At 40.5% G+C, this 24,312-nt stretch overlaps 1 protein-coding gene across 2 annotated transcripts in view; it reads right to left on the reverse strand.

Annotated features, from left to right (window-relative positions):
- Positions 1 to 21,278, reverse strand: part of mybpc2b (myosin binding protein Cb) — a 33,313-nt gene extending 12,035 nt beyond the window's left edge. The window contains exons 1-22 of one of the 2 annotated variants that reach the window (XM_060869426.1): positions 21,189 to 21,225; positions 16,985 to 17,011; positions 16,819 to 16,839; positions 16,391 to 16,408; positions 13,920 to 13,979; positions 13,593 to 13,741; positions 12,405 to 12,522; positions 12,007 to 12,055; positions 11,812 to 11,871; positions 11,130 to 11,299; positions 10,527 to 10,659; positions 10,300 to 10,424; positions 9,700 to 9,805; positions 8,574 to 8,740; positions 8,047 to 8,212; positions 7,836 to 7,942; positions 7,505 to 7,534; positions 7,210 to 7,352; positions 6,797 to 6,956; positions 6,332 to 6,436; positions 3,555 to 3,743; positions 3,294 to 3,428 (exon numbers count right to left, since the gene is read on the reverse strand). In XM_060869426.1, the coding sequence (XP_060725409.1) occupies positions 3,294 to 3,428; positions 3,555 to 3,743; positions 6,332 to 6,436; positions 6,797 to 6,956; positions 7,210 to 7,352; positions 7,505 to 7,534; positions 7,836 to 7,942; positions 8,047 to 8,212; positions 8,574 to 8,740; positions 9,700 to 9,805; positions 10,300 to 10,424; positions 10,527 to 10,659; positions 11,130 to 11,299; positions 11,812 to 11,871; positions 12,007 to 12,055; positions 12,405 to 12,522; positions 13,593 to 13,741; positions 13,920 to 13,979; positions 16,391 to 16,408; positions 16,819 to 16,839; positions 16,985 to 17,011; positions 21,189 to 21,210 (2,260 nt within the window). In that variant the 5' untranslated portion in view covers positions 21,211 to 21,225. Of the gene's footprint in view, positions 1 to 3,293; positions 3,429 to 3,554; positions 3,744 to 6,331; positions 6,437 to 6,796; positions 6,957 to 7,209; positions 7,353 to 7,504; positions 7,535 to 7,835; positions 7,943 to 8,046; positions 8,213 to 8,573; positions 8,741 to 9,699; positions 9,806 to 10,299; positions 10,425 to 10,526; positions 10,660 to 11,129; positions 11,300 to 11,811; positions 11,872 to 12,006; positions 12,056 to 12,404; positions 12,523 to 13,592; positions 13,742 to 13,919; positions 13,980 to 16,390; positions 16,409 to 16,818; positions 16,840 to 16,984; positions 17,012 to 21,188 lie in introns of both variants that reach the window. The other variant, XM_060869428.1, reaches the window with a different exon arrangement.
- Between the last annotated feature and the right edge of the window lie 3,034 nt (positions 21,279 to 24,312).

Here is a 24,312-nt window from a genome sequence, read left to right on the forward strand (position 1 = left end):
TACAGTATGAGCAAAATGACTGACATTTTAGACAGTGTGTGCAAAGAGCAAAAAGTAAAAAAGTGTGCAAAACAGCATGTAAACAGTTTGTAAACAGTAAGCATGTAAACAGTTTGATGAATGTAAGCAGCATGTAAACAAGTTAATAGATGTATATTAGAAGTGTGTGTATGTGGTGTAGGTCTGTGATGTCCATACAGGTGATGTGTGTATGTTGTGCTCAGTACAGTTCAGTTCAGTTATTAAGGAGTCTGATGGCTTGTGGGAAGAAACTGTTACACAGTCTGGTTGTGAGGCCTGAATGATTCTGTACCTTTTTCCAGATGGCAGGAGGGTGAAGAGTGTGTGTGAGAGGTCCACAATGCTGTTAGCTTTGCGGATGCAGCGTGTGGTGTAAGTGTCCATGTTAGAGGGATGAGAGACTCCAATGATCTTCTCAGCTGTCCTCACTTTCCGCTGCAGGGTCTTGCGATCCGAGATGGTGCAGTTCCCAAACCAGACAGTGATGCAGCTACTCAGGATGCTCTCAATGGTCCCTCTGTAGAACATGGTCAGGATGGGGGGAGGGAGATGTGCCTTTCTCAGCCTTCGTAGGAAGTAGATACGCTGCTGGCTTTCTTGGTGATGGAGCTGGTGTTGAGTGACCAGGTGAGGTTCTCCGCTAGATGAACACCAAGAAATTTGGTGCTCTTGACGATCTCTACAGATGATCCATCAATGTTCAGCGGAGAGTGGTCACTCTGTGCTCTTCTGAAGTCAACAACCATCTCTTTAGTTTTATCAACATTCAGAGACAGGTTGTTGGCTCTACACCAGGCAGTTAGCTGTTGCACCTCCTCTCTGTAGGCTGACTCCTCGTTCTTGCTGATGTGTCTTTATTGTCCAAATGGGTGAGGGCTAAATGGAGGGCTGTGGCAATGGCATCGTCTGTGGAGCAGTTTGGACGATATGCGAACTGTTAGGGGTCCAGTGAGGGTGGTCACTGGGTCTTGATGTGCCTCATGATGAGCTTCTCGAAGCACTTCATAACTATGGGTGTGAGTGCTACGGGATGATAGTCATTGAGACAGGACACTGTAGACTTCTTTGGAACGGGGACAATGGTGGTAGTCTTGAGGAACGTAGGAACAACGGCGCTGCTCAGGGAAATGTTGAAGATGTCCGTAAAGACATCTGCTAGCTGTTCTGCACATTCTCTGAGTACCCTGCCAGGAATGTTGTCTGGTCCAGCAGCCTTCCGTGGGTTAACTCTGCATAGAGATCTCCTCACGTCGGCCGTGGATAGACAGAGTACCTGGTTGTCGGGTGGAGGGATGGTCTTCCTTGGCGTTACATTGTTCTGTACCTCGAACCGAGCGTAGAAGTCGTTCAGCGCGTCTGGGAGGGAGGCATCACTATCACAGGCAGGTGAAGCGGTCTTGTAGTTCGTGATCTAGTCCTCAGCAGCGCACGCACATTAGCAGTCATCCACAGCTTCTGGTTGGAGCATGTAGTGATGGTCTTGGAGACGGTCACGTCATTAACGCACTTGCCAATGTAACTGGTCACTGTTGACGTGTACTCCTCCAAGTTGATGAAGTCACTGTTGGTTGCAGCCTCTCTGATGTTCCAGTCAGTGCACTCAAAGCAGTCCTGAAGAGCAGAGGTGGCTCCTGCTGGCCAGGTTTTCACCTGCTTCAGTATGCTGGAATTAGCATAACAGTGATGTGGTCCGAGTAGCCGAGGTGGGGGCGGGGATCCGCACGATACGTGCCGGGAATGTTTGTGTAAACAAGATCCAGCGTGTTTTCACCTCTCGTAGCAAAGTCCACATGTTGACTTTAAATTTAGGGAGCACTTATTTAGGGAGGGTTGAATTTAGGGAGCACTGACTTGAGATTTGCATGGTTGAAATCTCCGGCTATGATAAACAGTCCATCTGGGTGAACATACTGCAGATCACTAAAAGCTCTGTATAGCTCACTTAGTGCCTCTTTAGCATTAGCACTAGGAGGAATGTAAACTCTGACAATGTAAACAGTAGTAAATTCCCGTGGTAAATAAAATGGCCTGCATCTAACAGTCACAAACTCGACTGACGATGAGCAATAAGTAGAAACAAGCACAGAGTTCTTGCACCATTCCGTGTTGATATAAACACACACACCACCACTGTGCGTCTTACCACACAGAGCTGCATTTCTGTCGGCTCTAAATGAAGTTAGCCCGTCTCCGTGAAAACAAACACGCAGCAGTTTCTAATCTCTCGCCGCATAGAGCGTTCGAATCGGATGTAGTCCAGTTTATTGTCCAGGGAGCAAACGTTGGCTAGTAGAATGGACGGGAGAGCCGGCCCGGCTAGGGTTTGTTTTTAGCCTAGCATGGACACCCGCCTGCTTACAGCGCTTCCTCTTCCTCGTGCACCGCTTTCAGCGTCTCCTCTCCTGGTCTCCGGTATCAGGCGACACCGGGGACTGGAGGCCTGGTCTCCGCAGCAAGCCGAGGTCATGAAGCCTATCAAGTACAACATTGTGCATGTCGGTTGTTACACGATTTCTGTACTTTATTAGGTCCTGGTGGTTGTATACATGAACACTGCTGTCTCTGGCATCCATGTAGTAGCAATGGTTGGGGTAAAAACCGTAAATAAAAACTTAAAAAAAACGTAAATAGCACCGTATTGAATCCGGAGAGGCCGCTGCGTGCTACTGCCGCGTCGCCATCTTGGCAGACATCTTGGCAGACTGACATTACGTCGTTCATTACATTGTTTCAGCCTTGTATATAGCCTTGTTTGTATACAGGCATGAGGAAGATGGCGACATGGTCCGATTTCCCAAACGGTGGACGTGATAGTGCCTTGTAGCTGTTCTTGAATGGTGTTTAGCAGTGGTACAGTGTCCTTTCGCCTCTGGTGGGGCAGGTGATGTGCTGCTGAAAGTTTGGTAGTGCGCGCTTGAGGCACCGGCACCAACTTGGAACGATGTAATGTCATTCTTTGATCCTGTCTTATTGCCTGATCCTGATTTGTCCCATGATCTAGCCTTTCATCCTGCTCTAATCTTGCTATAGTTCCTGAACCTGATATATTCTCTTATTCAGTCCTTGCACTTCATACATCCCTTGAAATTGAAATAGATTAACTGTCTAGTCTCTCTCACTGGCCTGACTGCTGTAGGCTCCATCTGTCCTAATTACCTTTATCCTGACTGCGTGCTCTGATTTCTGTGATCTTTCTGTCAAATGAACCTCTGGTTCCCATTCAGCAGTGCAGATTTACACATATTGAAAGCTAGGTTATAATTTGTGCTTACCTCCCTCTTTGCAGAACTCAATGACATATCCATCTAAACCACCAGCACCAATTCTTTCTGGAGCCAGCCACTTCAGAGAGCAGGTAGTGTCACTCACATCTTCAACTGTTAACTTTGTGGGCTCACTAGTAGGAGCTTAGAAAGAGAGAGAAATGGAGATTGCATGAGCACCAGCCAATCATATGCAGTCATGGAGAGACTTGAACACAAAATTTGTCTGTGTGTGTGTGTGTGTATGTGTGTGCGTGTGTGTGTTCTCACCAATTGGCATGAAAGGTTTGGAGCTGAGACTTGGTGCTGAGACTCCAATACCGTTAACAGCATAAACTCGCATCTCATATAGAATTCCCTCAATCATTCTCTTTGCTTCATATTTTGTGTTCTCATACACATCAAAGTTCAGCTTTGTCCATCGAGATGATCCTTTCTTCTTCCTCTCCATCAGGTAACCTACAAAAATAGACGTTTTATTGAGCACCCTAACCTGATCTTCTGTTTGTCCTTCTGTGGAAAACTCTTAAAAAGATCTACAGTATAACGAGCTATTTCAGGAAACATTTGAAGTAGAAACTTTATAAAGCTGGAGCCATCAATCAACCAAAGACCAAATGAAACCCAAAACATGGATGCTTATGTTAAAGAAAAACCAGTGTAGATGGCATGTTGATCAATACAATGAGCTAAATTTGTACAGGGGCCCTGATAACTGATGTCTTACTGTATTTTAGTTTTATTAGTTGTACTATTACAAAAACAGCCTTCTTCCACCTTAGAAATATTGCCAAGCTCAGAAACATCCTGTCTGTATCTGATGCTGAGAAGCTAGTTCATACTTTCATGACCTCTAGACTGGACTATTGTAATGCATTACTAGGTGGTTGTCCTGCCTCTTTAATAAATAGGCTACTCCAAAATGCAGCTGCCAGAGTTCTCACTAGGACAAGAACGTATGACCATATAACCCCAATTTTATCATCTCTACACTGGCTACCTGTTGTCAACTTTATTTGTATAGCACTATTCAAACAACACATGTTGACCAATGTGCTTTACAACATCTAAGTATAAAAAAGAAATCAAATACAATTTTAATAATAGCAATACACACATTAACAGTAATAATAAAAAATATTTCAACAAGAGGGATATGCCATGGAAAGCAAGTATGTCTTAAGTTGTATTTTAAAAACGTGTACGGAATCAGCATCCCTGACGTACTTGGGTAAGCTGTTCCACAGTCTAGGTGCTACTGCCGCAAATGCACGATCCCCTTTCCGGCTTAACTTGGTCCTTGGAATTTTAAGTAAATTTTGAGTTGTTGATCTCAATGTTCTTCCCGTTTGATGTTCAGTTAACAAATCTGATAAGTAAGATGGTGCAAGGCCATGCAGAGATTTATATACTAGTAAAAGTAACTTAAAATCAATCCTGTACTGTACAGGAAGCCAATGCAGGGAGACCAGGGGCGGAGTGATGTGTTAAGTTTAGAATTGATTACAAACTGCTGCTACTTACGTACAAGGCTCTTAATGGTTTAGCTCCCATGTATCTAACTAATCTTCTAACACGTTACAATCCTTCACGCTCTCTGAGATCACAAACTCAGGACTTCTGGTAGTTCCCAGAATATCTAAGTCTACTAAAGGTGGTAGAGCGTTTTCTTATTTAGCTCCCAAACTCTGGAATAGTCTTCCTGATAGTGTTCGGGGCTCAGACACACTTTCCCAGTTTAAATGTAGATTAAAAACTCATCTCTTTAGTCAGACGTACACATAATACATCCCATAATATTGTGCTCTAATACATCTGATTAAATGCACATTATCATCTAGTACTTGCTAATATTATGAACAGCAGATATGTTAATTCCTCTCCACTGCTTCTCTCTTTCTACCATCCCGAGCCTTCCAGAAATTGTACCAGCTCTGATTGTCTTCCGCCATGAAGATTTTGGACCTCCACTGAGACGAGGCCGACTCTGTGAGGATCCTGAGACATCTAGAGATCTACCAGCTCCAGTTAGACTCTGCTATACTAACACGTAGATGTGAAGTCCATGTGATCTTTTACATCACTACTGTACATTCCCCTTTGAGTCTGGTTCCTCTCAAGGTTTCTTCCTTTACCATCTAAGGAAGTTTTTCCTCCCCACAGTCACATTAATCACCTCAGACTTGCTCATTGGGGATAAATAGATACACATTTAAATATATCTAATGTTAATCTTAAATTTTTTATTATATTAATCCAGGGCTCTCAAGTTTTGAAGATAGGCAAGAGTGACATATTTTAAATACTGTATGTCTAGTAAACCCCCACCCGACTGGCCTAGACTACTTGTTCTGAGCAGGTGTTGTCAGTGAACCGTGGCCCCCTGGCACCATCTCAGGGCCCCGGTTTGAGAACCACTGGCCCTAGACTACTTGTTCTGAGCAGGTGTTGTCAGTGAACAGGCTGTAAAACTTTTGGCTAAGTTACAGACACTCATGAAAAAATCATGCTGACTTTTTTGCTTGGCTAATAAGTGTCAGGCTCGACTAAGAACTCCAGGGGAGACGCACTTGGTTCCTGCCCGGTTCCATAAAGACAGCGGTGCGGACTGATACATTTTGAGTTCTGCAGCTTATTAAATATATGATAAATAGTCAGTTTTTCTGCGTGACAAATACAATGTGTGGCGGGAGCGTGAAAAAGACCGACATGAGGGACTGTCACGTTAATGCATGATGCTTGAGAGCCCTGTTAATCTTTATATTATTCTTTTTATTAATCTTTTTTTTTATGTTTATGTTCTGTAAAGCTGCTTTGAGACGATGTCAATTGTTAAAAATGCAATACAAATAAATTGAATTTATTGAATTTATTTATTGAAATTGAATTGAATTAGTAATTCAAATGCTGTAAATTCTGTGTTAATATTCATTTTTAACATTACCATAGTTATGTGGAATGTGAAGTGTACAATATCACCTAAGTAGTAAATTAGTATCATCACCTAAAAATTAAAAAGTGTTCACATCAAAAATGAATGGTTTTACCCTTAACTGGTGCTCCTCCATCAAATTTGGGCACCTCCCAGGTTATAGAAGCACAGTCCTCTCCTACTCCAATACACTTCACATGCTCAGGAGGATCAGGAACATCTACAGTATACACAGACACCACACACACACACACACACACACACCACACACACACACACACACACACACACATACACCAAATGCACACACATACACCAAACACACACACACACACACACATACACCAAACACACACACACACACATACACCAAACACACACACACACACACACACATACACCAAACACACACACACATAAACAAACACACACACAAACACCACACAGACGATGGGTTATAAAGGCTTAAATTTAAGCCTTAGTTAAACGTTAACTTTAGTTCACACAGATACACTGATAATAAACAATAATAAAAACGGTAATGAAGTTTTGTTTTTTTATTTTTCATTTTATTCCTTACCCACTATTTTGACGAACAGATTAGCTTTATCTTCTCCCACTGGATTAGTCACAGTGATGCTGTAATTGCCTTCATCAGCACGCTCTGCCCCCTCAATAACAAAGGAGCTCAGGCCTGTCCTTGTCTCCACCCTGACACGTCCTTCTGTTGTTGTGAGTTGCTGTAAAGGGACAAAAGTACAAACTGACCAGGACACAAGGACGTCTGTGACAGGATAATGCTATGTAATAAAATCTAATAATAAGATCTGTATAACTGACCTCAAACCTGTCTCAAATCTCTCTCAGACCTGTCTTATATGTGCTTCAGGTCTGTCTTTTATCTGACTTCAGATCTGTTTCTGCTCTTTCTCTGATCTTACTTAAATGTTTCAGATATACCATAAATGTATGTGTGTGTGTGTGTGTGTGTACTTCTTCCCCCTTCTTCCAGCACACAGTAGGGGCGGGCTCTCCTGTTATCTCAACATCAAGGCGGAGCTTGTTGCCAGCAACAACGATGATTGTATTTTGGGAGACTACGTTACCAGACACATCAAGATGGATCTTAGGAGGATCTGATAGGGGACAGAGACAGAGGAGAGAAAGAGAGGACCAACAAGAATAAGAGAGATACAGAAAGAGATCGACGAGATTAGGTGAGAGACTGATTAATGAAGCGCGTAACGGACATCATCTTAATTAATTAACTGATTCACTGATTGCTCACCTTGTCTTGGTACATAGTCGATCTTTATCTCTGAGGGGAAAAAAAGAAACAGGAAATAAGATTGATGAATAAGAGAAATTATTTACTTGTAAAACCACATTAATAAAGTTATAGAAAGTAAATCATATGTATATGTATGTATGAAATATGGATCAATAATAAATACTTGATTATGACGAACTTTTACAGGAAGTGGTCGAATATCAAATCTTTTGAATGTGCCTAAACTATTAACATGCTTTGAGATACAGTTTTTTTAACCTTCTGATAAAATTATTTAAAAAGGCTTTTGAATAATTAACAATAATTAATGCATAAAAAAAAATCTCACCCAGGAAGTTGAGTTTGGCAGAAATGGACAGAGCGTATCCATCGGGAATAAACGTATAATCACCAGCATCACTTGGCTTCACATCATCTATAGTCAAACGATGGATCCTACACACACACATTGTCCATATGAAGACCTTTTTAAATCTGAAAGGACTGTTAAAAAATGTAGTGTGTGTGTGTGTGTGTGTGTGTGTGTGTGTGTGCATTACCGGCCAATGTGTGTCATTTTAATGCGGTCACTTGGCACAACTTCCACTCCATCTTTAAACCACTTTCCTGTCACCTTCTCATCTGAGACCTCACACTTAAACATGGCCTGTTCTGCTGACTTCACTGTTAGATCAGCTATACTCTGTAAAATCTCCAGCTCCTTCTCTACTCAGATAAAGACAGGAGAGAGAGAGAGAGAGAGAGAGAGAGAGAGAGAGAGAGAGAGAGAGAGAGAGAGAGAGAGAGAGAGAGAGAGAGAGAGAGAGAGAGAGAGCGAGAGAGAGAAAGAGAGAGATTGTGAGAGAGAGAAAGAGAGAGAGAGAGAGGGAGAGAGAGAGAAAGAGAGAGATTGTGAGTGAGAGAGAGAGAGAGAGAGAGAGAGAAAGAGAGAGAGACAGACAGAGAGAGAGAGAGAAAGAGAGAGAGAAGAAGGGAGTGTGGTTGTGAGACATCCATGGTTGAATAGAGCTTTAGAGCCAGTGATACATTTTTGGGAGAGATCTTCAAGCAGCAGCCTGGTATCTACCCTCCACAATGAGCTCTCCTTTGGTGTGACCCCCAGTGGTGTAAGCGTGGTACATTCCTGTATCCTCCAGTGTGGCCTCCTGAATTATCAACGTGTGGCGTGTTCCATCTTTCTTAAAGCGATAGTGCCGACTATCATCACGGCTTAACTCCTGTTCCTCATAGCACCTACACACACACACACACACACATCAACTTCTTAAAATCACTAGATAAATACATTTAATATGTGTGTATGTTTTTTTAGAATTGTGTGTGTGAGTGTGTTTGAGTGTGTGTGTGTGTGTGTGTGTGTGTGTGAGTGTGTTTGAGTGTGTGTGTGTGTTTGTGTGTATGAAAGGCTGTTTAGGTCATAATACTGTATGTACTTCCTCACACACATTCTGTAATAACCTCACACACATACTACTATATTCACACACTCTACCATACCCTTACACACATACAACTATACTCTCACATGCTCACACACACACTATCATATCCTCGCACAAAATTACAATGCAAGTGAGAGAGAATCTAATTAGAACGGGCGTTAGTTTGATCAAACAGGAAGACAGTTTAAATCCTGAGTCACTGATTGGCTTACAGTCTAGAAAGCAGAGTGTGTAGCTTATAGCACTGCTAGCAACGTTGGAGCTACAAGGAGCATAATGTTGGTTTAGAAACCAACAGTTTCATTAAGCTGCTGTCTATCCACCATGTTCACTTCTTGATTGGGAGGCGGGTCAGAGCTGTAAAATCCATCAACATGAGCCAATCACGAACTGAGAATTTTGTGCTATTTCCGTTTCAATCAAACCACCTTCTGTTTCATACAAACTCTGTCACACAAACCTCTATGTTCATTTACATCTCCAGTCCTTCAGTCTTACATTCACTGCCATTCTGTTCGCTACTGTTTCAAGAGTATGATCGTATGCGTGTGAGGGTATGATAGTGTGTGTGTGTGTGTGTGTGTGTGTGTGTGTGAATATAGTTGTATGTGTGTTCTGTAAGGTTATTACACAATGTGTGTGAGGAAGTATGTATTATGGCCTAAACGACCTCTCATATGAGTGTGTGTGTGTGTGTGTGTGTGTTTGTGTGTGTGAGTGTTTTTGAGTGTGTGTTTTTGCGTTTCTAACCAAATGACTTGTGCTCCTTCCTCTGAAACTTCTACCTCAAACTCCACCCTTTCTCCAACCACCACTTGATAGTCATCCAGCAGCTTTGTAATTGTAACCGGTGGCTCTGAAACACACACACACACACACACACACACACACACACACACACACACACACACACACACACATTCCATAATAATTAGATGACTTTTAGGTAAAATGTTCATGTGAAAACCTGAGCTGCATGGCCTTGGGACTGCAGTATTGACTGATGCTATCATCTAGGATCGAGGTTCCATAACATCACCTGGACTGTTCAAACACTTAACATTATACAACTCTATACTTCTGCACACCTGTATCTTAAACACCTGTATCTTACACACCTGTATCTTATACTCCACTGTACATTAGCACTGTTATGTTGTTGTTCAGTATATTTATTATTCTGTGTATTTGCTGTCTTGCACTCATATTTGCACTTTATTTAATATTGTATAGTTATGTGTTTAACCGTGATGTAGAAGAAGCAGGTTTTTGTTTTAATGTATGTAATGTATAACCCCCCCCAAGACAAAAAAAGAAAAAAAAAAGCACCCAACACACAGGAACACTGACCTTTGACGTAGATCTCTGTGAAACATTTATCTTCTCCAATCACACACTCATAAGCTGCATCATCAGCCAAGGTGCACTTATTTATGGTAAGAGTGCGGACATTCCCACTGGCCTCCATAATGTACCTACAACACAAAGAACCAATTAGTGGTCAGAAACTAATTAGCCAATCAGATGTCTTAGCATGTGCATATGTGTGTGTGTGTGTGTGTGTGTGTGAGATTCACTTGGCTGAAGGTTTGATTTCCTGGCCATTTCGGAGCCATTTCACTTCAGCATTGGGGTCTGCAACCTCCACACGAAGCACAACCTTCTTCCCCTTCATTACAGAGTACCATTCTTCCAAACGCTTCAGGAATGCTACACACACACACACACACACACACACACACACACACACACACACACACACACACATAGATAACCCATTCTTTCAGAATCTTGAATCCTATGAGATATTTGTATAGAGTTAAGTAAAGAAGAGGATAAAGAGTGACTGAAGGCTGAACACCAGAATAAAGTATTATTAGGAACTTAATGTGCACCTTCTGGAAGCTATCATGAGGTAAAGGGTAGCTACACTGTGATAGTGGTAGGAGGAGTTGGGATGGAATGAGGGCAGGAAATGGGATGAGATTAAACAGGAATTGTTGAAGCAGATGTTCAGAAAAATAAAAGAGGTTTTATGAACTTTATTGTTTATTCTTTGGTATTGTGGATGAGGCGTCACTGTAAAAGTGTTGTGGATTTGGGAGCAGGGTTCTCATGAACTTTATGGTGGAGGTCCTGGGGAACAAGGAGCCGAACCTGATGATTCCTCTCACTCTCACCTTCACTGTGTTTCTGCTCCACAGGTTTCATTTTCTTCAAGCGCTTCAACATTCCTCTTAGATCCGTGATTCCATACTGAAAAGCAAGTTTCTCATATTCACTCGGGTGAGCGTTCTTCAGCAACTCCCAGATCTCATTCTCATCAATCTCTGGCTGCACCTTCCTAGGCCTGACACACACACACACACACACACGCACACACACACGCACACAGACACCACACACACAGACACCACACACACATACACACACACACGCGCACACACACAGGCAGCATACACACAGACAGACACACACACACACACAGGCAGCACACACACACACAGACACCACAAACACACACACAGGCAGCACACACACACACACACACACAGGCAGCACACACACAGACAGCACACACACAGACACCACACACACACACAGACACCACACACACACACAGGCAGCACACACACACACAGGCAGCACACACACAGACACCACACACACAGACACCACATACATACATACACACACAGTGAGTAAATGTATCGAAATAATACAGATAACTGTAAATCATAGTAAAATATTTCAGCACTTTTTCTTTTCTTAGTATTATTTTATCTTCAAAATGATTTTAATTAATTTGATTTACATTTAGAATAAAAATTTGTTCAAAAAATTAAAAGAGTGACTACTGACTTTTTAGTGGCTTTGAGCAGAGCGCTGAAGTCCAACTCTCCTTCATCCTCACCCGCGTCACTGGAAACACACATTAATAAATACACACACTTTACATAGACACACACACTAATCAGTCAGTCCCAGAACACACACTTTACATACTGTAGACACACACGCACTAAACTAATAAACTTTTTGCACACACAGACTTACGCTCTTTTGAAGGCAGATAGAATGTCCTTAGGTTGATCTTCCTCAGAAGCTAAAGGCACAAATGGTCACACACAGATTTAAACTTAATTATATATCTGTGTGTGTGTGTGTGTGTGTGTGGTGTCTGTGTGTGTGTGTGTGTGTGTGTGTGTGTGTGTGTGTGTGTGTGTGTGTGTGTGTGTGTGTGTGTGTGTGTGTGTGTGTGTGAGGTGTCTGAGTGTGTGTGTGTCTGTGTGTGTGTGTGTGTGTGTGTGTGTGGTGTCTGAGTGTGTGTGCGTGTGTGTGTGCGTGTGCATGTGTGTGGTGTCTGTGTGTGTGTGGTGTCTGTCTGTGTTTGTGTGTGTGTGGTGTGCGTGTGCGTGTGTGTGTGTTTGAGTCTGTGGATGTGTGTTACTTACTTTCCACAGAGATCTGAAATGTACAGCTGTCACATTTATCTTTTGCTGTCACTTCACACCTGTAACCTCCTGCATCAATTGCCTTCACTTTCACTAACTTCATCTCATATGTATACACCTGAAAAACCACACACACACACACACACACACACACACACATAATTCAGAGACAGCTACATTTACTCTTTAGCCACAGAACCATGATGACATGGAGGCCACCTGAACTTCAGCTTTAGCTTAAACAGAGAGCAGAGAAAACATGAATTATTTTGATCCACTGGTTCATGGAGAATGGATGTAAGATGAACTTTATCTAGATGAACTCTGACCTATGAAATTGTGAACAAATAACTATTAATAACAAATACAGTGAAATTTTACCTCTTTTTTAGAAGTAATAGTAACAACATCAAAAAGAGGTATTTTGGGGGTTTTGTATTAAAATAAACTCTACAGTAGATGATTACAGTAATTTACTGTGTGCAGGTATAAATACTGAATAATTTCACCTACACAACTTAATGTGATTTATTGATTAATTACTGATCACTTCTGTAGTTTCCAACATAAATTAATCAGCTTTTATAAGCAGTGGTTCTGCAGGAGAAAGGAAGGAACTTTGAGGCTCATTTCATTCATGTTAAGTTAACAGTGATGTTGTATGAACAAACTCACAGAACATGTTGTTATTTATAGTTATTAGTGTTTCATACACACATTGTGAAGGTTCAGCCTGTTCCTACGCTTCTGCAGCACATATTCAGTGAATAAGGGTCCGAGGCTCTTAACGCTCTTTCCCTTCTTACTGGATTTTTAGTTCTTTATCTATGAATTTCTTTTGGACATTTCCTACTTTATTGATTCATACTGCTGTGTCTTTGTGACACAGATGGAGGATGATGGGTAATTCATGTAAACAAGGCATGCAGACACATTCCACAGTCTCTCATCACTCTAAACCTCGTCAGTGAGCGAGAGAAGTGTGAACTTTAACATTAGTATTGAAGTGTTTGTCGATATGAGAGACGATCCTCCGTTTTCTGTTTGTCTATTAATATCTATTTTTATTAAATAGTTTATTATTTTTTCATGCAATGTATAGTGTGCTTTCGTTTACTTTATTGTTTGTGCTCTGCTCCCCTTGTTCTGTAGATTCTAATACATACACACACACACACACACACACACCTTGGTGTTCCTGTCATACGTCTCTTTAAACTGCAGGTGTTTTCCTGCTTTACTGCCAAGATCAAGCCACTTTCCCTTCAACCACTTCATAGTGGGCTTCCTGGTGAGAGTGGAGGAATCAACCTTAGCTATAAACACATAATCCTTCCCTACACACACACACAAACACACACACACACACACACACACACACACACACACACACACACAAACACACACACACAAAACAAAACAAAAAAACAACAACATGTAAATAACAATAATAATATTAATAATAATAATAATATATATTGTGTGTGTGTGTGTGTGTGTGTGTGCGCACTATACCTGTAATGGCCACTGTATCTACTGGCTTCTCCACAAAAAGTCCAGTCAGCTCAGTCTTCTCTTTAAACACAGAATAAACAAGTAAGAACACACACATGCAATCACACAAACAAACACACACAAACACATAAATACAAACACACACATGAAATCACACTCAAACACACACACAAATACACACACACATAAATACAAACACGCATGAACACATACACACACATAAATACAAACACGCACATGCAATCACACACAAACACACGACACACACACACACACGGCAGACACACACGCACACACAAACACACAGCACACACGCACATGGCAGACACAAACACACATATGCACACACAAACACACGGCGCACACACATACGCACACACGGCAGGCACACACACACACACAAACACATGGCACACACACATACGCACGCACACACACATGGCAGACACACGCACACACACACACACACACACACACACACACACACAAACATACAGGCTGAAAGTAACAGACTTAAACACACACAATTACTACACACATAAATACTGCCCACGTATCCACAAACTGTAACACAGGTTTTTGTGTATTTTTCAAACTCAGAAAACAAAATGACACAACATGCAGTACAACAAAAAATCACACAATTGAAACTATTTATTAAGTATTTGTGTGTTTAAAGTGTGTTTATCAGTGAGAGTGAGGACGTCACCACACAGTGTAACAAAACAGCTTTATAGTAATAAAACACTCTGGATTTTAAATCCCTGATGAGGAAAATGTCCCTAAGACTCCAAAGGAAATTAAAATAAAGGATCTTCATCTGAAGAACATCTTTATAAACAGTATTTATATAAAACACTCTGTATATAACTTTAACCTTAAACTCACTGCAGCTCTGCCATCACCATCCTCAAATACACACACTTTAAACACAAAATACATACACATAAAATATATTTTAAAATAATCACATGTACACACACACTCACACACACACACTCACACTCACACACACACTCACACACACACACTCACACACACATACACACACTCTCACACACACACACACACACACACACACACACACACTCACACACACACACACACACTCACACACTCACACAATGTATTCACATTTAGTACAACACAATTTACACATGCACATGAAGGAGAATTTAATTATTTATACAACTGGAAAATGACTAACTTTAGTAAAATAGATCACATGTTTATTTTACACACAAACACACAGCACCACAATAAGAAACTGTTCACATCCTCGTTCATCATCTCTCAGTGCAGTGTGCTAGTCCTTAATCTGCTGATTCTCTGATATTAATCCACAAATGTATTAAATCACAATATAGCAAACTAATACACACACACCTTAAACTTGTGTGTGTGTGTGTGGGTATGTGTGTGTATGTGTGTGTGTGTGTATATGTGTGTGCGTGTATGTGTGTGTATGTGTGTTTGTATGTTTATGTGTGTGTGTATTATTGCAGAATAGTGATTTATTACAACACAGTATATAGGTCAAAGATGGAAAGACACTTCCTAAACACATAAGTATATATATATGTACGTTTACAGGGCTGTCAAGTTTTGAAGACAGGCAAGAGTGACATCTCCAAACCCCCTGTGTTTGGTAAGGATCACTGAACACATTATTATTAATTTGTGTGTGTGTGTGTGTGTGTGAGAGAGAGATTATGACTGGTGGTGTTTATTGTAAGTGTTTGTTACCTTTTTGGACCCCTTTATCATGTGTAATGTTGCTCCCATATAAAACAGTTCAGCACAAGCCCAGACATTTTTAGGGACATGATTGAGGACAATGTCCCGTCCAGAGACAAACTGTTTGGTGTTGAGGTTTTGTTCAAACCGACCATCGAAAATACCCTCACTATTGAATATGTTTTTTTTTTTCATTGGTTGTTCTGTTAAATCTTACCCAGATACAATAGTGCTATTTTCTGATTGGCTGTTGTGTAGCCTCTTGTTTTGATTGACTGATAAGTGTCAGGCTCGACTAAGAGCTCCAGGAGAGACGCGCTTGGTTCCTGCCCGGTTCCATAGAGACAGCGGTGCGGACTGATACATTTTGGGTGCTGCGGCTTATTAAATATATGATAAATAATCAGTTTTTCTGCGTGACAAATACAATGTGTGGTGGGAGCGTGAGAAAAGACCCACATGAGGGACTGTCACGTTAATGCGGGACACTTGACAGCCCTGTGTTTATGGGTAAGTATGTATACAATATCATGTATTAAAACAAACAAACATAAAATATTAACACATCTTTGACCCTCATATGTACAAATATAGATGTAAAACATATATATATCATATGTGTGTACATATAAATATATATCCAAATATCCCATGTGATCATGTGTGCATTTTACTGCCTCTGGTGCTCTGTTATTATTATTATTATTATTTCTCCATGCACCAGTGTGTCTCACCATGTTCTCCATCTGTGTCTGTTAGGGATTTAACCATTCATTATATAATGTGATTAAAAATAAACGACTAAAGAATAAAAATACAGAATAATTTCACATTCAGATTGTGTGGAAGTTGAAAGAACTTCTCTAGAAGTGTATTATGTATGATTTGCACGTCTGCTAGTAAGTTAATGAGAAGGTTACAGTACTGTAGGTGTCACAGTGACTCCATTCTGTATGCAATACATTTGAATAAAAACACATTTAGGACAAAACCTCAGTGAAAATAACACTGATTAAGGATTAAATCCAGTAAAGGGCGCAGATGAGCTGATTTTTCTCATCCTGTGACAAAATGTCACTTACAGTAGGTTAAAGTAATCGAAGAAATAATACTTCTGTACACACACACACACACACACACACACACACACACACACACTTACCCTCAGGTTCAGTTTCTGGGGCTGAAATTGACAAACAGTAGTAATGAGAAAGAAACATGATAATGCTACTACTACTAATAAGAATATTAATAATAATAATAATAATAATAATAATAATAATAATAATAATAATAGAAGGAAAAGAAGATGAAGAAGAAAAATTTACCACTTTGCCCTGCAGGAGCTTTCTTTTCTTCAGACCCACCGGAAAAAAAGAGAATACAGTTTTACAAAGAGAAAATAAAGAATAGATAAAACATTCTCCTAACATTTAAATATGTATTTGTTTGTTTAATATTGGAACAAATATTTGTTTGCATCCTTTATTAGATTTTGTTGACATTCCCTTTACTCTGGTGACAATACTGTGCATTGACAATAAGGAAATCTTATCTTTATTCAGTCGCTCCATCTGTGTTTCATTTGTTTTACTCTTTAATAACGTAACATCATCTCACATTCATTTCCTTATTCAGTTTGAATGTATAAATAACACACACACTAATACACACACACACACACACACACACACACACACACTAATATATAAGCACACTTAGGTGCAAACTGATCCTCATAAACCCCTGGGGGGGGGGGGGGGGTTGCTTGAGGAGTAAAGACTGACCTTAAGCTTGACATGTCTTCCTCTTTTTCCACTTCTCCTGTTTCAGATGACTGAGTGTGTTACTCTTATCATTTATATAGATTGACAGATCAAACCGTTTCAACCCATTGTGGGAATCTGCACTACTTACACTCAGGTCTCCTCTCAAGACCCACATGAGCACAAGATGGTGCACTTTTACATCATTACAATGTTTTTATTAATCACATTAAGTCCATCATGATTAAATAATCCGTCAGTATCCCGAGCTCATGTCAGCCATGTCACATTCTACACTGCTTCGTCTGCAGCCCATTGACGACAGCCTGGTGTTCTGTGGACTACATGAGCATGGCTATCATATCTGATAAGTCCCTTAGCACTGTGAGTACCAGTACTATATTTTTAGGCACCTTCTGTGGGATTATCATTAATCACAGAGATCTAAAGAAGAAACAATTATCCAGAGACAAGCAATACATCTGCACAAAGAAAATAATAGAGTTCTGTTTTCACCAGTTTACAATTTCATCAGTAGCTTAAGCACTAACCACTTGCCTTAAGTAAGACTTCCCTCACTAAGTCCCACTAACAGTACAGCCAGATCCTGTGCCATGTGACTCTTCAGTTCCCCATGATCACAGTGTAAGTACTGACTACAGGAAGCTCAGAAATGTCTGTAGAGAAAGACCTTCACACCTGAATGACCGTTAGAGCTGGTAGGTTTTCCCTTTCTCTCTCTCTCTCTCTCTCTCTCTCTCTCTCTCTCTCTCTCTCTCTCCCTCTTTCTCTCTCTCTCTCACTCTCTCCCTCTTTCTCTCTCTCTCTCTCTCTCTTTCTCTCACTCTCTCTTTCATTCGCACTCTATCTTAACAGTTCCAACTTAATCCTTTCAGCCTCCACTCACGACCGTGAGATCAGATGCCTTTACCACACAGCTTCAGCCTCCGGTGACAGAAATGGAATCTCAGATGATTGTCCTGAATTTCAAGAACTTGGCACCAGATCAGTGGGGTATGCAGACCGTGGTCCAAGAAACACTTTGTGGAGAACTGGATCCAAGTGTTGGACCTCTAAACCTGCCTTTCAGTCCAGAGTGCTGTAAATGGGATATTGCATCACCTCGATGGCCACTCAGGGGCAATACTGTCTTGATATGGACACTTACCCCTGAAGAAGTTCAGTGTCTGTTTTTGGTAACTCAAAATAGGGACAGAGAGCAGAGGCCTCAGGAACTTCGTACCCCTTTACCATGACCTTATAATGTCACATTCACACTGTAATTCCCTGGAGTGGTTCATTACGTATCCACAGCCTAATATGTTAAAATATTAAATACTATTTAATATTATCTTCTTTTTTTCTTTCTAAGACCAAACTTTTAAATCTAAAAGTTAAAGACTTTGTTTGACAGTTGCCTTAAATTTTCTGACCCCATTGTTGACCCCATGACCACCATGACTTACCCTATGGGTGAGGTGAGGTGGCATCTGAGTGTCAAAACCATGGACATTTTTAGCTTGTATTTTTATTCATTTGTAAGTCACATGCTGGAGCATTAGAAAATTGTAAAGTTACACACACACACACACACACATTCTGTATAACTGTGTGCTTCAGAGTTTGTGGAAACATTTTGTAAAAAAACACAAATAAGTATGAAGGTAGTGTATGTAGATAAATGCTATCGCTAATACACTGACTTGTGCATAAACAGAATGTGACACAGTTATTAAACACTAAACACTAGTCGTGTCATTAAACACTAATCTAACAGATCCTTCTGGGTGCACAGACTGTGTAAAAGTGTGTGAGTTTTAGCCTTAAACTCATGCTGGTAATAAAGTGTGTAATATTGCTGTGTTTATGCCAATTCCCTGCTGTGAAAGTGTTAGAGCTTTATCTATAAGAACTTAAACAGACCCCCCCCCCCCACACACACACACACACACACACAGTCAGAAGTAAAGCTGTATTTTATCTACTACAGTTTACTCAAACTATATTCACAAAGAGAATTTGACTATTTAACTACTGTACAATTGTAGCACATTTAATTTTACCATTTTAAATGACAATGAATTACAACTCATGCAGTTAACACATAATATACTGTATATAATACATGTGTTAAGTTTTATTATCTTTTTGTGGTGGAAATAGTTTGTATAGTTTAATCCTAACTCACAGTGTTAAGTTTGGAAGTGTTCATTCGAATAAAATACCATATATTCTTCTGTGCAGGGGTTAAAGGTCAGGGATGTGTTTAGTGGGTGTGAGTTGGGTTGGATCTAGTGTTAGATCCATAGGCGCCCACAAAAACCTACACACACGCACACACACACACACACACACATAAAAACACTCAGAAACACACACACAGAAACACACACACGTACATAAAAATACACACAGAAACACACACACATTCATGTGATGAGATGAGGTCATATTCCACTCAGTGTTAATTTGGGAGATTAACATTGGCTGAGGTTATTAAAAGGTTGTAAGATGAGAAGTAGGATAAAATTTTACACTCTTTACAGCTCAGCCCATTCCTCTTAAACACACTTACACACACGCACGAACACACACCCACACCCACACACGTACATATCCTCTCTCATAATGTCTCTAATATCTCAATAATAATAATAATAATAATACGTATAATAATAATTCATTGTATTATTATTAGTAGTAGTGTTAGTATGTATGTAGTATTAATATTGGAATACATTTTTTTTTCAGAAGTATGTTTTTAATCTTATTAAATGACATTGTATTTAGATAATGTTATATATGTTATAGAATTTCTGAAAGCCTAAATGTTCTACTGCTCTGTGTTATTGGTGTTTACAGTGTTCTAATGAACACATTTTAATGCATTATTTAAAAAGCTAACATTGTCACCTACTGAAGTTTTAGAGCTTTATTTCTGCAGGCTGATGTTAAGCTGGTGTTTTCTATCACGTTATAATGTAGTAATGATGCATTATGAGCACTGTATTGAACAGGAGCTCTGACTGTCCTGTGACAGAACTGTGAGAACAAGAGTAGAGAGAGTTCTTAGAAATAGTTTGGTGTGAGAAAGAGGTAATGTTCAGAGGTAAAGTCAGATTCATGAAGGGGCTTAAATGTTAGAAGCAGTAGCTTCAAACTGATGGTGAAAAAATGAGAGAAAAACCTTGAGAGGAACCAGACCCAAAAAAGATCATACTATTCTGGGAGACACCGGATGTGATTGTGGGTCATTAGGATTCCAAACACAGGCAGCACTGAGATCACAAATATGTGGACATAATCATATTTCAGTACATTATGGAATTTTACGGTTATAGCCTTAACTGTAACACCCCCCCACACACACACATGCACACGAACACACACTCTCTCAGATATCACTGACATTTAAACACACCTGCTAAGCCTCGCCCTAATCACAATGCACACTCTGCAATTCTTATTAATCTTTAACTCTCTGCAGTGTGTGTCTGTGTGCATGTGTGTGTCTGTGTGTGTGTGTCTGTGTGTGTCTGTGTGCATGTGTCCGTGTGTGTGTGTGTGTGTGTGTGTGTGTGTAATACATTTAGAATGTTCTTATATTTACAATATTAACAATGCTAACAATTATGACATGCACATTATATGCATTTCATACACACTTTCATTTATGGTACTACAACTACTACTACTGTTAATAATTAAATATTAAAATTGCTAATAATTCTGTTATCATTAAATATAATCAGGTATTGTTGGGTACCTTTAGCTTTGGGCTCAGGCATGGTGACGTCTGAATCTCTCACTGGTCTGCAGTTGTCTGAGAAGTTTTTCCTTTTTATTACTCACTCTGTCATTCCTAAAGGAGGAGGGGAGAGAAAAAGATAGAGGTGCAGTGTGTGTGTGTGTGTGTGTGTGTGTGTGTGTGTGTGTGTGTGTGTGTGTGAGAGAGAGAGAGAGAGAGAGAGAGAGAGAGAGAGAGAGAGAGAGAGAGAGAGAGAGAGAGGTGACACCTAAAACCCCACAGAGACTTCAAGGAGAATATTTTGGGATGGCGATCAGGCCAAGAACAGAAGTGGGGGTTCTGTTTCTCCTTTTACTTTAGCCTTTAACCACACTTTAATATCTATCTATCTATCTATCTATCTATCTATCTATCTATCTATCTATAGGCATAGTAAAAAGACAGTAAATCAGAAAGAAGCAGAGAATCAACATAAAGAAAAAAGAGAGAAAGACAAAAGTGTTGAGATGAATAATTGCCTAAATTTCTTTTATATGTCGACAGGGCTGTCAAGTGTCACACCTTAATGTGACAGTCCCTCATTTGGGTCTTTTGTCACGCTCTCCCGCCACACCGTATTTTTCATGCAGAAAAACCTTTTGATTATTTATCATATATTTAATAAGCCGCAGCTCCCAAAATGTATCAGTCCACACTGCTGTCTCTATGGAACCGGGCAGGAACCAAGCGCGTCTCCTATGGAGCTCTTAGTCGACCCTGACACTTATCAGCCAATCAAAACAAGAGGCTACACAATAACCAATCAGAAAATAGCACTATTGTATCTGGGTAAGATTTAACAACCAATGAAAAAAAAAAGCAGATCCTGGAATTGATCATCATCATGAACTGCTGATCATCAGGTGATTCATCCCCAGGTCATGATCTTGCTATATCCTTGCACAACGATCTGATCTCCCCTTCAGCCACAGCTCACAACCTTGGGGTAACCATGGACACTCAACTGTCCTTTTCCTCTCATGTTGCTAATGTGACTCGCTCATGTCGGTTTCGTCTCAACAACATTAGAAAGATTCGGGCATTTTTGTCCACACAGGCTGCTCAGGTACTTGTTCAGTCTCTTGTCACTTCTAGACTGGATTACTGTAACACACTGCTGGCAGGTCTTCATTAACCTTCATTTATTACACTCACACCTCATCATAACCATCTCTCTCTCTCTCTCTCTCTCTCTCTCTCTCTCTCTCTGTCTCTCTCTCCTTTGACTGAGGTCATTTGTAGTTACTTTACAGTGTTTAGTGTAAGTTACCTGTTACTGGTCTCTGATCAGGGTTGTGTCTCTTTGCTGGTGTTACTTGATCTTAGTGCAGCTTTTGATACCATTGACCATGTAATTTTACTTGATAGACTAGAACATGTTGTTGGTGTTAAAGCAACAGCTCTCTCCTGGATCAGGTTTTATTTAACAGATCGATATCAGTTTGTAGATCTAAATGGTGACCACTCTAAACAAACTAAGATAATGTTCGATGTTCCACAAGGTTCTGTTTTAGGCCCATTGCTTTTCTCCCTATATTTGCTACCCCTTGGTGCAATTACTCATAAACATGGTATTGGCTTCCACTGTTATGCTAAAGACACACAGCTATATGTTTCAGCTCAGTCAGATGTGAGTCACCAGTTTAATAAGACTGAAGATGGTGTGAAGGACATCAGACAGTGGACTCTTACTAACTTCCTCCTGCTTAACTCTGACACACAGAAGTTCTTGTACCAGGACCACAGGCAGACAGAAGTAAGCTTTCTGATTACACAGTAACTCTGGATGGTCTTTCTATTACATCATGTGCAGCAGTAAAAGACCTAGGTGTGATTATTGATACCGGTCTCTCATTTGAAGCTCACATAAATAATACCACAAGGTTAGCCTTCTTTCATCTCAGAGATATTACTAAGATAAGAAATATGATGTCATTACATGATGCAGAAACACTAGTTCATGCATTTATTACCTCCAGGTTGGATTATTGTAATGCTTTACTGTCTGGATGTTCCAGTAGGAGCATAAACAAGCTCCAGTTAGTCCAGAACACAGCAGCTAGAGTCCAACTAGAACCAGATCTTCACCCCGATCTTATCCTCACTGTATTGGCTCCCAGTCAAGTTTCACGTTGATTATAAAATGCTATTATTAACCTATAAAGCACTTAATGGTCTCACATGACAGTACCTGAGTGATCTTTATTTTGTTATGATCCATCACACCTACTTTGATCAAAAGGTGCAGGATATTTGGTAGTACCTCAAGTACAAAAGGCTCCACCTTCTGACTCTCCCTTTTTGTTATGATGTCATAGCTAGTCTTGATACAGTCCCTGTCTGCACTTTGCACATAATTTACATTGTCTATCACCTGATTAAAATCATATATAAACATTTTCTCTCCTTCTCTCTCTCTCTCTCTCTCTCTCTCTCTCTCTCTCTCTCTGTCGAGCTCTCTATTTATGCCACTCACGAGCTCCCAGTGTTCTGAGTTCCTAGTCTGATCATCTCTTCTTACGGAGCTACTTCATTAATCCTGATGTTCTACCCCTGGTTGGAGTCTCGTCGCCCGGTAGTTGCCCTGCCAGGGATTGATCTGCATGGTCAGACAGTGTCTCATGAGATTGTTGTGGCTGGAGCCACCCGGAGACTGTCATGCCTTCTTTGAACCAATGTTGTGTTCAGTCAGCTGTATGGTCTGATCTTTATCAGAGATCATTTGAAGACTTTGACAGAAAGGAATGAGTGTTGGGTCTGTGGTGAGACCAACTGTCTGTATATCTCTCACAGAACAAGTGCTTCAAGAGCTTTGAAGCAGCACATTTATATTTCTCTGAGAATCTACATGCTGCTAGATCAGCCAAACTGTCATCTGTCCTCATCCTCCTAGAGCTTTCAGCAGCGTTTGATATGGTGAACCACAAGACTCTCTTATCCACCCTCAGGAGTCTTGGGATTTGCAGATCAGCTTGGAAATGGCTCACTTCCTACCTGAAAGGACGCTCATATCAGGTAACATGGAGGGGAGTGACAGCTGCTCCACACAGACTCTCCACTGGCGTCCCACAGGGCTCAGTACTTGGTCTTCTTCTTTTCTCCC

This window comes from Tachysurus vachellii, chromosome 5 (assembly GCF_030014155.1).
Source record: "Tachysurus vachellii isolate PV-2020 chromosome 5, HZAU_Pvac_v1, whole genome shotgun sequence".
Taxonomy (NCBI): Eukaryota; Metazoa; Chordata; class Actinopteri; order Siluriformes; family Bagridae; genus Tachysurus; species Tachysurus vachellii.